The 13,852-nt window shown below is 57.0% G+C and overlaps 1 protein-coding gene across 11 annotated transcripts in view; it reads left to right on the top strand.

The window, feature by feature from the left end:
• Nucleotides 1-13,852, top strand: part of ADGRL1 (adhesion G protein-coupled receptor L1) — a 46,909-nt gene that overhangs the window by 20,236 nt on the left and 12,821 nt on the right. For 5 of the 11 annotated variants that reach the window (XR_016019017.1, XM_088792434.1, XM_019746106.3 and 2 more), the window contains exons 3-6: nt 2,007-2,220; nt 5,625-5,734; nt 9,276-9,290; nt 12,700-13,500. Coding sequence is in view for 10 of the 11 variants with exons in the window: in XM_088792434.1 (XP_088648560.1) it covers nt 2,007-2,220; nt 5,625-5,734; nt 9,276-9,290; nt 12,700-13,500 (1,140 nt within the window). In the remaining variant the exon portion in view is untranslated. Of the gene's footprint in view, nt 1-2,006; nt 2,221-5,624; nt 5,735-9,272; nt 9,291-11,457; nt 11,543-12,699; nt 13,501-13,852 lie in introns of those variants that run through there. The other 6 variants (XM_019746111.3, XM_019746108.3, XM_019746112.3 and 3 more) reach the window with 4 other exon arrangements.

Below are 13,852 nucleotides of genomic sequence, written 5' to 3'. Positions count from 1 at the left end.
TAGGATTTAAACCTCTCAATCCAAGCTCTCAATCCCCACATGGCACATAATGGGCACTGACATGTGACGATGGGACCCCACCGGGAGCTGGGCCTGCCCAGGTATGTTCTTTTGTTGTCACAGGATGCTGTGAGGGTCTCCAGATGATAATGAGGGGCCCAACCTGTTGCGCCCTCGATGGGCACAGCACCATGCTCAGTGCTTCCTGCACAGACGTTCTCCAGCACGTGGATTCCTCACAGTGCAGCCCTGGGCTCTGGGTGCCCGTCTTTAGACCGTGTTTCCCCGAAAATAAGACCCAGCCGGACCATCAGCTCTAATGCGTCTTTTGGAGCAAAAATTAATGCAAGACCCGGTCTTATATTATATTATATCATATTATATTATAAAGACCGGGTCTTATATTAAAACAAGACTGGGTCTTATATTAATTTTTGCTCCAAAAGACGCATTAGAGCGGATGGTCCGGCTACGTCTTATTTTCAGGGAAACGCGGTAGATCAGGAAACTGAGGCCCGGGGAAGCTACAGCAATGGCTGGGCAAACTTGAGTGTAGGTCAGAATTGCTGGTGTAGATCCAAAGGCTCCTGCTTTACCCTGAGATCCTGATACAGCAGGCCTGGGTGGGTGCGGGGGGTGGGGGGGCTCACAATTTGCATTCTGAACCAGCTGCCATCTGGTGCTGTTGATCTCCAGGCCACACCGTGAGAAGCCCTGGCCCAAGGGACACGCCTGGCCTGTCAGCTGGGAAGTGGCAAAGCCAGGCACTATGATTTCTTCCAGAACATGAGTGCATTTTCCCCTCCCCACCCAGTGCCACCTTTGCTCCTTGTATGGGGTGATGTGAAGTTGCCAAAGGGCCCAAGGTCACCCTCACTTCTGACACTGATTGCAATTCAGGGGACCCCAGAGCACCTCAGGTTTGATGAGTCACTAGAAGGAGGCACAGAATTCAGAACTGCTGTTAAACTTACGGTTGCAGTTTATTACAGTGAACTGATGCAGATTAAAATCAGCCAAGAGAAGACGTGCACGGGGCAGCGTCCAGGAAAGCTCCATACACGGGGCTTCCAGTTGTCCCCTCCCAGTGGAGTTGTGGACATTGTTAACTCTCTTGCAATGTTGGCTGACAAGACACATGGTGTGCTGCCAACCTGGGAAGCTCCCTTCCGCCTTGGTGTCCACCGTCTTTACTGGGGCCGTCATGGAGGCATGACTGACCACCCACACAGCTGGCCTTGATCTTCAGCCCCTCCAGAGGTCAACTGAGACTTCATGACCCAAAGCTCCCTCCCGAAACCACACTGTTGGGGTACTCCCTTGCTAGGGCTGCTGTAACAAAGTAAAACAGACTGGGGCACTCAGACGAGACATTTATTCTCTCACAGTGCGAGAAGCTGGAAGTCCAAGATCGAGGTATCGGCACGTTTGTTCCTTCCAAGGGAAGGACCTGTGCCAGCCTCTCTCCTTGGCTTGTGGACGGCCGTCGTCTTCCCTCTGTGTGTGTCTCTGTGTCCGAATATCCTCTCTTCATGAGGACATCATTTATATTGGATCAGGGACCACCTTAATTGCCTCCTTTTAACTTGATTATCTCTGTAAAGGCCTCGTCTCCAAATTCAGTCACACGCTGAGCTCCTGGGGGTTAGGACTTCAGCGTAGGAATTTTGAGTGGAGGGGGACACAATTCCGCCCATAGCAGCACAGACTAGTTGGTGTGGCCCAAGGCCCTTAGGTAAACAGAGACACTCTTGTCAGACAGAACATTCCAAGGGCTTGGAGGGCACCTCCCAGGAGCTGAGGTAGAGGCCAGGCTCCCTTTGAGGTGAATGACCTTACTTACTACACAGGTGGGCACCCTGAGAAGCCTATTTCACAGGTGAATAAAGTGAGGTTTCTAGAGCCTGTGTCCTGGATACAGCCAAGCTGGAGGTGATACCTCCACGGCAGGGTCTTCCGTCCCTTCGCTGTGGCCCGGGTGTGATGCCCTCCCCTGTTCCTCACAGGCCTGAGCCGGGCTGGGCTCCCATTCGGACTGATGCGCCGAGAGCTGGCATGTGAAGGCTACCCCATTGAGCTGCGGTGCCCAGGCAGTGATGTCATCATGGTGGAGAACGCCAACTACGGGCGCACAGATGACAAAATCTGCGATGCTGACCCTTTCCAGATGGAGAATGTGCAATGCTACCTGCCAGATGCCTTTAAGATCATGTCGCAGAGGTGAGGGGTCCCACCGGCTCCTGGGAGGAGGGCCACGTCCGTTCCTGGGGTCCCTGAATACAGCGCCTGTCCTCCACGTACTTCCTGGCCAGTGCACCGTGTTCACCTTCAGTCTTCCTTTTATGCATTCAGCACACGTTTCCTGAACACCTACTGGGTACCAGGTGCTATGCAAATAATAAAGAAGACCCAGCCCATTCCATCCCCAGCCTGTCGCCCCCACAAGTCTATATCCCACCCACTAACACACATGAGCCTAATGCCTCCAGAAGCTCAGACCAAGATTATCGGGAGGCCGTGGGGGCTTGCAATGTAAAGGCAATGGCAGGACAGGGTGGAGGTGTCATGGGAGCTGAGGGAGGGCCCAGAGATCTGGCCAGGCTTCCCTGAGGAGGTGACATCTGAATACGGATGACAGAAGTGCGTGTGAGGGCCTGAGGGCAAGACTTGCTCTGTGTGTGTTTTGAGTGTGTGGTGGGGTGTGCCAGGCAGAGGCACTGTGTGTGCAAAGCTGCAGAAGCCTCATACCCACAGCCAGTCCACTTAGAACTGGTCAGTGCACCCTTCAAATTATACTGATTTGACCCTTGTTTCCACGCCCATGTCCACCCTGCCCCCCTACGCCCTGTACTCAGTCCCTTCTGCCCCCTCTCCCTGCCCCCTCTTGCCTGCTGCAGCCTGTTCCCTTCACAGCAGCCAGAGGGCGCCTGTGAGCACCTGAGTCTGGGCACAGTCTCTCTTGTGCTCAGAACCCTCCATGGCTCCAACCTCACCCAGAGCAAAAGCCCCAGCCACCCACCCCCCAGGTCCCCAAAGACCTGCGTGCTCTGCCCTGTCCCCTCACAGCCCTCACCTCCTCCACACCCCCTCACTCACTCTGCTCCAGCCAGTCCGCCTGCTCCTTACATAGCAAGCATCTTCCCCTAAGGGCTTCCTGTGGGCCTTTGCATTGTCTGAGCCCCCCAGTCTGGAATGCTGTTCCCCAAGACCCACATGGCTCCTCCCTCCCCTTAGGGATTTTTCACCTCGTTATCCTCCGCAAGGCCTGCCTGACCACCTGCTCCCAAGTCACAGCCCCCCACTTCCTTGCCCCTTCCCTATCTTTCTCCGAGCCCTGACTTCCGTCCACAGTTTCGCCAGATATTTTGCCTCTTTATGGTACTTATCTTATGTCTTCCCTCACTGGGCTGTCAGCCCCATGGGGACAGGGAGTTTGGTCTGTCATTACTGTGTCTGCAGCAGGCACTTACTGAATTTTTGCCAAATGCCTGGGAGAATGCAGGGTTTACTTCTGTACCCAGGGCATAGAGCTGGAAAAGGGAAGGAGGGCTGCGGTCAGCTATGCAGCAACTTGAGTGCTGGCAGAAGATTCTAGAATATGTTGCCGGGTGGGATTTCTGAACACCTCCAGAGAGTTTTGGGCAGGGGATGGACGTGGTCAGGTGACTTAGATGGGTTGGCTGGGCAGGAGCGCCTCATCCCCTCCCTCTTTACTCTCTTCAACGTCCATCCCCCTCCAACAATTGTACCCCTTTTCCCCTTCCTATCTCCTCTGCATGGGTGGTAAATCCAGCCTCCCAGCCTTTGCTTGGGCTGTGGCCCCTTGTCCTTGGGAACCCCTTTCTCCCTTCTGCCTCTCCAAATTCTCCCTCCACTTCATTCATTGAACGGTCTGTGGTGTCTCCCCAGCACCTAGCATGGTGACTGTCCAGTTCAGATGCTCATGGGTTCTCAGTTCCAGAGGGGGGAACACAGCACTGTGGTCACTAGAGCAGAGGCAGTGTTATGAGGGCGCTGCTCCACCATCTGGAAACCTGGAGGCACTTTGTGTCATTACGGTGCCCCTCCCTGCTCTGACAGACACCCTAGCAGAAATATAGCGATTGGAGTTGAGAAGTCCCTCAGTACCCACTTCCCTGTCTTTGTGCCGCCCCCCACCCAGTCCTTTCAACGGCCATGTCGTGCCCACTCCCCCCTCCCTGGCCAGATCTCGGTCATGGGCACTTCCAGCTGCAGGGGTGGCTGGGACATGCAGTCTCCGGCTGGAAGGCCAGTGGCTTTCTCTTTTCTTGATTTTGAAGGGAAAATGACATAAAATTCACCATTTGAAAGTGAACAATTGAGTAGTATTTAGTACATTTTACAATGTTGTGCAACCACCATCCGCACCTAGTTCCAAAATGTTTTCATTACCCCCAAAGGAAACCCTGTATCCACGAGCAGTCATTTTCAATTTCCCTTCCCCCTGACAACGACTAGTCTCCTTTCTGTCTCTGCATTTGTCTCTTCTGGACATTTCACGTAGAGTCACGAAATATGTGGCCTTTTGTGTCTGGCTTTCACACAGCGAGTTTTCGAGGTCCATCCACGTGGTAGCAGGTGTCAGTGCTTCATTCTTTTTTATGGCTGAGTAATATTCCACTGTGTGGGTGGACCATGTTGTGTGTATCCTTCATCAGCCAGTGGACATTTGGGTTCCCACCTTTTGGCAACTGTGAATGTTCATGTATAAGCAGTTGTTTGAGCACTTGCTTTTGCTTTCCGTTTTTTGTGAATACGTCTATCAAGCGGTGGAGCTTCTGGGTCATAGGTTTCTCATGGGTAACTCTCTGTTTAACCTTCTGAAGCCAGTGTTCTGTTTATAAAGAAGGGGGTTGATGTGGGTGGTTATGAGTAGATCCTCATTGGTTAAGGGCAGGTTTGAACAAAGAAGACACAGGAGCCTGCTCTGCCCTGTACCTGTCGGGAAGCCCCCCAAACTGCTTGCCGCACACCCATGGTCAGGTCACTGTTCCTCCAGCTGAGACCTGGCCTGCTCCAGGGAACGGAGACCCTGACTATGGGGACAGACAGCAGAGGAGAAACACATCTTTTGCTTGTTGTTAAGTGGGCCTCACTTGACATGTTAGCGAGACCCTGAGAAGCGAGTTCCCCGTGGGGAATCAAGAATGGCTTCACCGTGAGGTATGGACTCTGCCCCTGTCCTGGTTGCAGATCCTCACAGCAGCGCTATCCAAAGAGGTGAACACAGACAGACAATGGGCACGTCAGTAATACATTTGTCTTTGCAAAGATACCCCCTCCCTGTGTGGCTTTAATGTCTTCCTCTTCTGTGAACAAACGAGGGGCTTCCCAGTCCATTTAGGGAAAATCCCCAAGGATGTGATGGCACCAGTGACGTGCAGCTAGGATGGAAGTGACGAAGGGTGGCTGGGAAGCAGTTTATGGGGTGATGCGCTAGGCCTGAGAGAGCAGGCAGGAAACAGAGAACAATGCCCACGAAAGGCCCCTGGCCTTGGTCTCCATGGCTCCTTCCCAGGAGAGGGTGTCCATTCCTCTCCTGACCTGGGATGCCCCCCAGTTCTAAGCCTGTCTTTTCCCAGCTCCCTGTCTTTCCTCTGCAGGTGTAACAATCGCACCCAGTGCGTGGTGGTGGCTGGCTCTGACGCCTTTCCTGACCCGTGTCCTGGGACCTACAAGTACCTGGAGGTGCAGTACGACTGTGTCCCCTACAGTGAGTCATCTTGTTCCTTGTGCGGGCGTGGGCCCTTCCCCTCCCAGAAATGAGCGAGGAGGAGACACCTTGACCCAACACACACACACACACACACACACACACACGGCCAAGTCAGGGCCAGGTACAAGGGGACAGTTGGGCCTGCTTCCTCCCTTACACATTCTCTTCTCCCAGACACCCTTGTCCACCCTCAGTGCCTGCCCCATCTACCCCCCACCCCAAAGACTGTCCCTTTCCACGGGGCGCCTTCTCCAACTCTTGTGACATTGGTCCACTTTCCCTGCTTCTTCCCGTGCCCCTGGCTCATTTACACACTTCAAGGCCACACCCCCATACTCTGCTTGGTATACTTACACCTCTCCCCTCCCTCAGCCTTCACCCCACTGCCCTCTACGCCCTCTACCTCCCGCGTCTCTCATCCCGTCCCTTCTGAGCACTCCTGTCACACGCCTGCTCTTCCCTCTCCCTCACCACCCTTCCTCTCTGAACTCCCTCTCCTTCCTGTTGTTCCCCTCAACCCTCACATGCCCCCACTCCTGCCCCTTCCCTGTCTTGGAAGCTGGATTCTATGCCCATAGACAGGCAGACCACCCGCTGAGGCCTGGTGGCAGATCGGTGTGTGGGGCTGGGGGCATCTTCCGCAGAGCCCCGTCTCCCGGTGGGTTTGCCCATTGCTATCATAGCACTTCCTGTCTGCAGAGGAAGTGCCACCATGTTGGACTGAGGGTGGCCCCAGGAAGCCTGAGAAAGGTAATCTGGGGAGCCAGGGACCTGGCTTGCTTGCACCTGGCCAAGGGCAGCAGACAAAGACAGGGTCTCTCCTCCTCAGCACCCCACCCTTAACATCATCCTTCTTTCCTGCCCTCACTCTTCCCTCCGCTTCTCGCCGCCCCCCAGCCCCCCAGCTTCACATAGCCAACCTGGAGTTAGGGCCTCCAGGCAGAGGGGGGAGGAGGCAGGGCCACTAGAGTGTGGGGGGTGGGGGTGGAGGAATAGGAGGCCCTGTGACTCTCCCTCCTCTCCCCTCCCGCTCCAGCCTTCCTCCCCGACCTTTGATTTCTCCTTGCAGGTGACAACCTACACTGGGGAAAACAGGATCGCTTATGTGCTTCCATAACTTTCTTCTTTTACTCCTCACCTTTTCTTTTCAGCATCTGAGACCTCCAGCTACCGCCTGAGGGGGACACCCATCTGATCCTTGAAGCTTCCCCACAGCACTGGGGACACTCCCCATCCCGGGGACTGGGACAGCAGGGAAGGAGGGTGGAGGTGGGGAGTGCAGCACAGCAGGGACATCAGGCTGGGTTCGAAGCTCAGCCAGGCTCTTGAATTTTTCTGGCTCTGCAACTTGAGCAAATGACTTAATTTCTTTGGGCTGCTGTAAGAGGAGGCGAGTCAAGGAGCTCATGTGTGCAAAGCGGCTGGCACGGGGCCAGCCTCAGAACGCGCTCCCAGTGGCAGAGGCCACATCCTCACCCCCCAGCGCTCAGACCTGATCCTGGTTCCGGATGTGCTCAGTAAAGGTCCAGGTGCCTTTTCAAGCTGGTATATTTATCTGTGATGGGGGGAAGGGACCAAACACCTTACCTTGGATGCCGCCAGGAGTAAAACTCCATGTGTGCCCTGAGCCATAAGTGCAAAGGAAGTGGTGCCTACTTTTGCCAGCTGTGTGCTTCATTTCACTGAGCCTGTTTCCCCATCTATAGACAGGGTTTTAAAAAGATTGCTCGGGAAGTGCCTAGCAAGTTCCTGGCACCTGGTGAATGTGGGCACTTGTAGTTATTGCTGTTGTTGTAACTACCAATTATTATCATTGCTGTTGGTAATCAAAAATAAAACTAATGAAAGATGATGAACCCAGTTCCTCTTGAGGCAGACAGGATAATGGGCAGGAGAAAAATCCCCTGGGCCAAGTGGAGTCCAAGTAAGTGGACACCATACAGGTAAAGAAGCAGGAAAAAAGTTTAGAGAGCCTGGGGCGGAGAGACCTCCTGGAGCCACAGCCTGGTGTGGGCAGGGGCGTAACCCACAGAGACCAGGAGGGAGGCAGGTTAGCCCAGGGGACGAGCGGCCCCCAGTTTGATGGGGGAGAGCTAGCTTAAGCCCTGGGGAAGACAGGGCTCACACACAGTGGGTGTGTGGGGGGCACAGCGGGGCCATGTGTGCCCCAGGCAGGCAGAGCTGGGGGCTGAGCTAGTTCCCGGTTCCAGAGGAAGGGAACTGGAAGATGGAAGCTAGGCGCCAGAACAGAGAGGCTGGGTACTCACTTGTCTCCAAAACGTTCGCTGAGCACCTCCTGTGTGCCAGGCCCTGGATGAGGCGCTAGGAAGGCAGCCAAACCCTGTAGAACTCCCTGCTTCCACCTCCAGAGAGGTGGCGGGAGAGCCAGGCCCTGGTCAGAGGTTCCTGAGGGGCCGGGGTACTGAGCCTAGAGGGGTGCAGCCATGGCAGCCATCTTGCCCTGGGCTTCAGAGGCTGGGGTGGTCCCCGTGCTGGTGTGGGCGGGGCTGGGGGAGGTGCAGGCGCTACCGTGGGTAGGGGGCAGTGACGATGTGGGATGCCCCCACAAACACACATTGGACAGGCCCGACTAACATTGCATTTGCCTTGCAGCTGAGCACAGTCTAACCGTGGCCCCTTCCTCCCCCAGGTGCCGCCAGCCCACCAGGCAGCGGGTGGCATGGAGCTCCTGGCTCTGGGGCCCCCCGGGGGCGGGACTTGGCAGAGAAACTGAGTCTTGGGGGAGCGTGGAAGTCTGTCTGTGCCCCCACCTGCTGTCCTGCCCCATCTGTGCCGTCTCCCCACCCCAGCCGCTGACCTCTCTGCCTCTGTCTCCCCACCCCAGCTCTCTGAGGCCCGAGGGCTCTGCCTGTCTGCCTCTCAGTCATTCTATGTCCAACTCTACCACCCTCTCTCTGTGTTGGCTTTTTCTGGGTTGTGAGGGCTTGGGGGAACCCAGCTGGACTCGGGCAGGGCCAGCACAGACACTAAAGGAGTTCAGCATGTTCTCTTAGCTCCCAGTGCCCAGGGCCTAGGAGGCACTGAACCCCCTCCTCTGGACCCCTGGTTCTGGCAGGAGGGCAGCAGGCAGGGTGGGAGGGGATCTAAGTGGTTCCTCTCCCCCTCCTTCCCTGGCATCCCCCTAACCAGAACCTGCCTCTCAGCTGGGACTCCCCGCTCCCTGCCCCGCTACACTGAGGGTGCCCACTCATATGAGGCCATGGTCCACCTGCCTGCCTGTTCCCGCCTCACCCTGTGTCACTCTTGGTCTTTGTCCTCCCGCGTGTCTCCCCCTCCCTGTGACTGTCTTCCCCAACAACCTCTCACCCTGACCCTACCCCAGAGGAAGGGACTTGGGGGGTGGGGGCTGAGCTGATGCTACATTGGGGTTGGGGAACCAGAAGTGAGGAAAGAAAGGAAAAGGGGGCGTGTTGCCAGAAAAGAAACAAAAGCAATTTAATCTCTTTTTTTTTCTCTTTTTTTCTTGCACATTTTTTTTTCAATTTGTTTTCTCTCTCTCTTCCGATGCTTAAAGTAGAAGTGGAGCAGAAAGGTAAACGCACTGTTACCAATGCTAACCCCTAACTCACACTTTGTTTTACCTGTACCATACTTATGTGACCCGCCCTCCCCTCTCGGCCCCTTCTTCTCCCACCCCCCACTGGGTCCAGTTGCTAGCCCCCACTCCGGGTGTCCTCCCGGTGGGGTCAGCCCTGGTCCAGCCACGGGGAACTCCACCCTCCAGACACCCGAAGAAGCTCCTCTCTGAGCACGGGCAGGACCTTCTGTCTGTCTGTCTCTCTCTTTCTCTCTCTCTCTCTTTTTCCCTGTCCCTGCTTCCTAGTCCCTGGCCCTTACGGGGGACCTGGCCTTCTCTCATACTTCTTTTGCCTCCTTCAGGAGAAGTTTGTAAGCATCAGGGGCGGGTGGGGACCCCCTTCCCTGGCTCCCAAATGGGGGCGGGGGTGGAGGGGCACCGGTGAGCGTCTTTCTCTTCTCTTCTTCCTGCCCCAACTTTGGTAACTTGTTTCCCATTGGGGGAGGTGGGCTGGAAGGCACACCTTTGTTTTCCTTTCTGGGAGCAGATTCATCCTATCCCTCGGGCTCCTGGTGGCTTAAGTTCCTTCTGGTTTGGCGTTTCCAAGGCCCAGAGCTGTTTTGGAGCACAGAGCGCCAGTTTCCCCACCCCCAACCCCCATCCTCAACCAGCTGGGGCCCAGCCCTGGGGAGGGGTATAAGCTGTCCCTAGCCCTGGGAGGGCATCATGCCAAATGGGGCAAGGGGGTGGGGGTGGGCCTCATGGTGTGGGGAGTGTGGGTGGGGGAGTGATTTTTTCCTCTGGTTCTGAAACACTTGCGAAGCTGCAGTCAGGGTTTCTTCTGGGCTGTTGTGGTTAGAGGACCAGGGGGGAGGGCGGGGGTGGTGTAGGCTGGGTCTTCTAGGAGCACCGTAATTTCTTGGGGCTTTAACCTTCAGCAGGGGAGTGGAAGAACTCTGGTGGGTAGGGCTGTCCATCATGGGGGGGTGGGCAAGGGCTTCCGCTGAAGGGCTTGGAGGGCAGGATGTTGGGGATGGTGGCTTCCTCCTCTGAAAGTTTTGGGAAACTGACAGCTCTGAGGCTGGCAGAAGGGGCAGTGCTGGGTGAGACATCCTTTCAGATCTCTTTTGCCTTGAAATTACGGTGGTCTGTGGAGCATCCCCTTTGAGGGAGGTGGGGCGGGGTCCCTCCGAGCTGCTCCCCTCCCTCCTGCCCCTCTCCCGCATCTCAGAGAGGCCTGGGCAGCCATGCCACGGTCTGCCCCTCACAGCACCCCACCACTCTCTCCCTCTCTCTCTCCCGGAGTCTCTCTCCCACCCAGCACCAGACACTCTTCTTGCAGGCCCGGTGGTGGTTTGGATACGAAGCCCTGGATCTTTTCTCTTCAAGATGCGGGTGGGGGGTGGGAAAAGGAGGTGTTGGGAGCTTGGTGCTAGGGAGGGGTCCTTGCTGGCAAAGGCCCCAGGCAGACCCTTCTTCATCTTTCCCCCACCCCGGGGTAACCTCTAACCACATTTTCCTCCTCCATGCCCTTCTGACCAGGTCAGACTCTGAGACCTCCCACCGCCCCCCTCATACGCACTGCTGGCAGGTGGCCCCCCTGGCTTGGGGAGAGGGGAGTCCTGGGCACAGAAGAAATGGGTGTAGGCCAGGTGTCCTGGAGAGAAGGTGCAGGCCAACACCTCAGGGATGGGGACAGGGAGATGGTGGAGCCCAAGGGCCCAAGCCAGGATCCTTCTGTGTCCAGCCCACCTCTGTACCCTGGGCTTCCCTCCCCCTCCTAAAACAGGGCATGCTCCTGGCTGCTTTGTGCCTGGGGACCCTTGGGCTGCCCCCCAAGCCAGTGCCAGGTCCCAGCCCTCCCTCTCCCCCTTGGGGCCAGCTGCTTTGGTCACAGGCCAAGCAGAAGCAGAGAATTCACTGCAAACCCTCACCCTGGCCTGTCTGTGGGTTCTGCTAGCAGGGAAGTGAGAGGGAGGCCCCAGCTATCCTGGATGGAGGGGCCTCTGGCCATCACTACTCTGGGAGGAGGAGGGGAGCCTGACCACTGACCGTGAGAGTCCAGACCTCCACTGGGTCAGTAGGGGAGGCTAGGAGTAGTTGGTGCTGGGATGTGACGGGGCAAGGGTGGGCAGGCCAGCCGGGGCCAACGAGATGCAGTTGAGGTTTTCCTCCTTTTCAGGGAATGGGGGGGTGGGGCGGGGCCCCCCACCTTTCTGACATCAGCGCTGCCTTGGTCCCTCCTCCCGAGCCGGGGATGGTTGCAGGTAAATCGGGGTCGGGGCAGGGGAGGTGGTGGGCCTGGCTGGGGCGGGCTGGGTCTTTATCCTAGCACCTGGTTCCCTCCCTTGCCCCTCTGAGCTGGACCTGGGACTGCCCCTCGAGGGACCCTCAGTCCGGCCTGGGCCTTGGAGTGAATTCTCTGCTCACCCCCTCTCTCCTCTGCCAGCACTAACCCTTTCTTCCCAGGTGGTCTCCAGTGTGCCTCCCTTGGAGCCAGGACCTCTGCTGAGGCCCCCCCACCTTGTCTCTCTTCCCTCCACGCAGCTCTCCTTCCCCTCCCCAATTCTCCCGGGGAGTCCCCTCCCCCCATGTCATCCTCCCATCCCTGTGCACCAGTCAGTGCCTGCTGCTGAGCAAAGCCCATGAGAGACCCTGCCGGCTGGGGCAGGTGCCTTGGGGAGGGGCTGAACTTTTCCAAAAACCTTTCCTGATTGTGTGGGTACTGCATGTGGGGGGGGGGGGGCACAGGCTGCATCAGGAATCTTGGGTGCTTCCCCCACCCTGGTATGGGGGTACAAGACTGACATCGACCTGACACCCATAGTGGGTACAGAAACATTACTACCTTGCAATTTTTGCAGGAGGAAGAAAGTGGAGTTAAAAAAACAAAACAAAACAAAACTGTGTCCTGGTGTGGTTGGTGAAGGATGGGACCCTGGACTCTAGCTCTTCCGTAGGGGGCGGAGACGATGGCGAAGGGGCAGGGGGCTGAGTCCCTGGAACCTCAAAGCCACCAGCCAGTGGCTGCAGTGAGGAGAATTTTCTGCCCAGCTTAAGGCACACGACAATGGCTCTGGGAGGGCTCTTGCCAAACCAAACCCCTTATCCCCAGCCTGTGGGGTCTCTAGCAGCCAGGGAAGGAAAGAGGGACACTACCTCCCCCCACTAACCCTGCTCTTAATGGCCTCCAGGGTTGATATCTCCAGGGAGAGGGGCAGCTGGGCAGGTCGGGGGTCCCAGCCCGGAAACCCCCTTCCCATCACCAGCCCTACCAAGCAACCGTGACTGCAGCAGCAGGAGGGGACAGCCTGGCTCCCCCAGCCCGGTCCTGTGACCAACTTGCTTCTCTCTCCCTCTCTCCCCGCCCCCCTTTACCTCTTCTCCTCTCCTGCTTCCTCCCCACCCACCCCGGCCCACCCAGTCTTCGTGTGCCCAGGGACCCTGCAGAAGGTGCTGGAGCCCACTTCAACACACGAGTCAGAGCACCAGTCTGGCGCGTGGTGCAAGGACCCACTACAGGCCGGCGACCGCATCTATGTCATGCCTTGGATCCCCTACCGCACCGACACGCTGACGGAGTACGCCTCGTGGGAGGATTACGTGGCCGCGCGCCACACCACCACCTACCGCCTGCCCAACCGCGTGGACGGCACCGGTTTCGTGGTCTACGATGGCGCTGTCTTCTACAACAAGGAGCGCACGCGCAACATCGTCAAGTACGATCTTCGCACGCGCATCAAGAGTGGGGAGACAGTCATCAACACGGCCAACTACCACGACACCTCTCCCTACCGCTGGGGGGGCAAGACCGACATTGACCTGGCCGTGGACGAGAACGGACTGTGGGTCATCTACGCCACCGAGGGCAACAACGGGCGGCTGGTGGTGAGCCAGCTCAACCCCTATACGCTGCGCTTCGAGGGCACGTGGGAAACCGGCTACGATAAGCGCTCGGCATCCAACGCCTTCATGGTGTGTGGCGTCCTCTACGTGCTGCGCTCCGTCTACGTGGATGACGACAGCGAGGCCGCGGGCAACCGCGTGGACTACGCCTTCAACACCAACGCTAACCGCGAGGAGCCGGTCAGCCTGGCCTTTCCCAACCCCTACCAGTTCGTCTCCTCTGTGGACTACAACCCGCGTGACAACCAGCTCTATGTCTGGAACAACTACTTCGTCGTGCGCTATAGCCTGGAGTTTGGGCCGCCTGACCCCAGTGCCGGTGAGGACAACTCGTGTTCACTGGTCCCGGGATGGGGGGTGCACTGTGGGAGCTCTTAGGGATCTAGGGAGCTCTTAGGTGGTTGTTTTGGGCTCTGAAGGTCGGAGAGACTCACACAGCACGAGCTGTTCTAAGCACTTAGCAGCTGGTAACTAACTCGTCTAATCCTTGCAGTCTGTGACACGGGTTAACTTCCCCTAGTTTACATATGAGGAAACTGAGGCACTGGGTGGGTGGGGAATAACTTAGTTAAGGATTTTGCCCCAGGACTCTGGACCTAATCACGGAGCTGCACTGCCTTTCCCAGGGTCCTGTGCACTTTTAGCCTTGGAACTTTTATCGACCAGAATCT

This window comes from Rhinolophus sinicus, chromosome 15 (assembly GCF_057876585.1).
Source record: "Rhinolophus sinicus isolate RSI-liver-muscle chromosome 15, RSI-T2T, whole genome shotgun sequence".
NCBI classification, from domain to species: Eukaryota; Metazoa; Chordata; class Mammalia; order Chiroptera; family Rhinolophidae; genus Rhinolophus; species Rhinolophus sinicus.
Note: the sequence above shows the minus strand (reverse complement) of the source record. Positions and strands in the feature narration are given on the sequence as shown.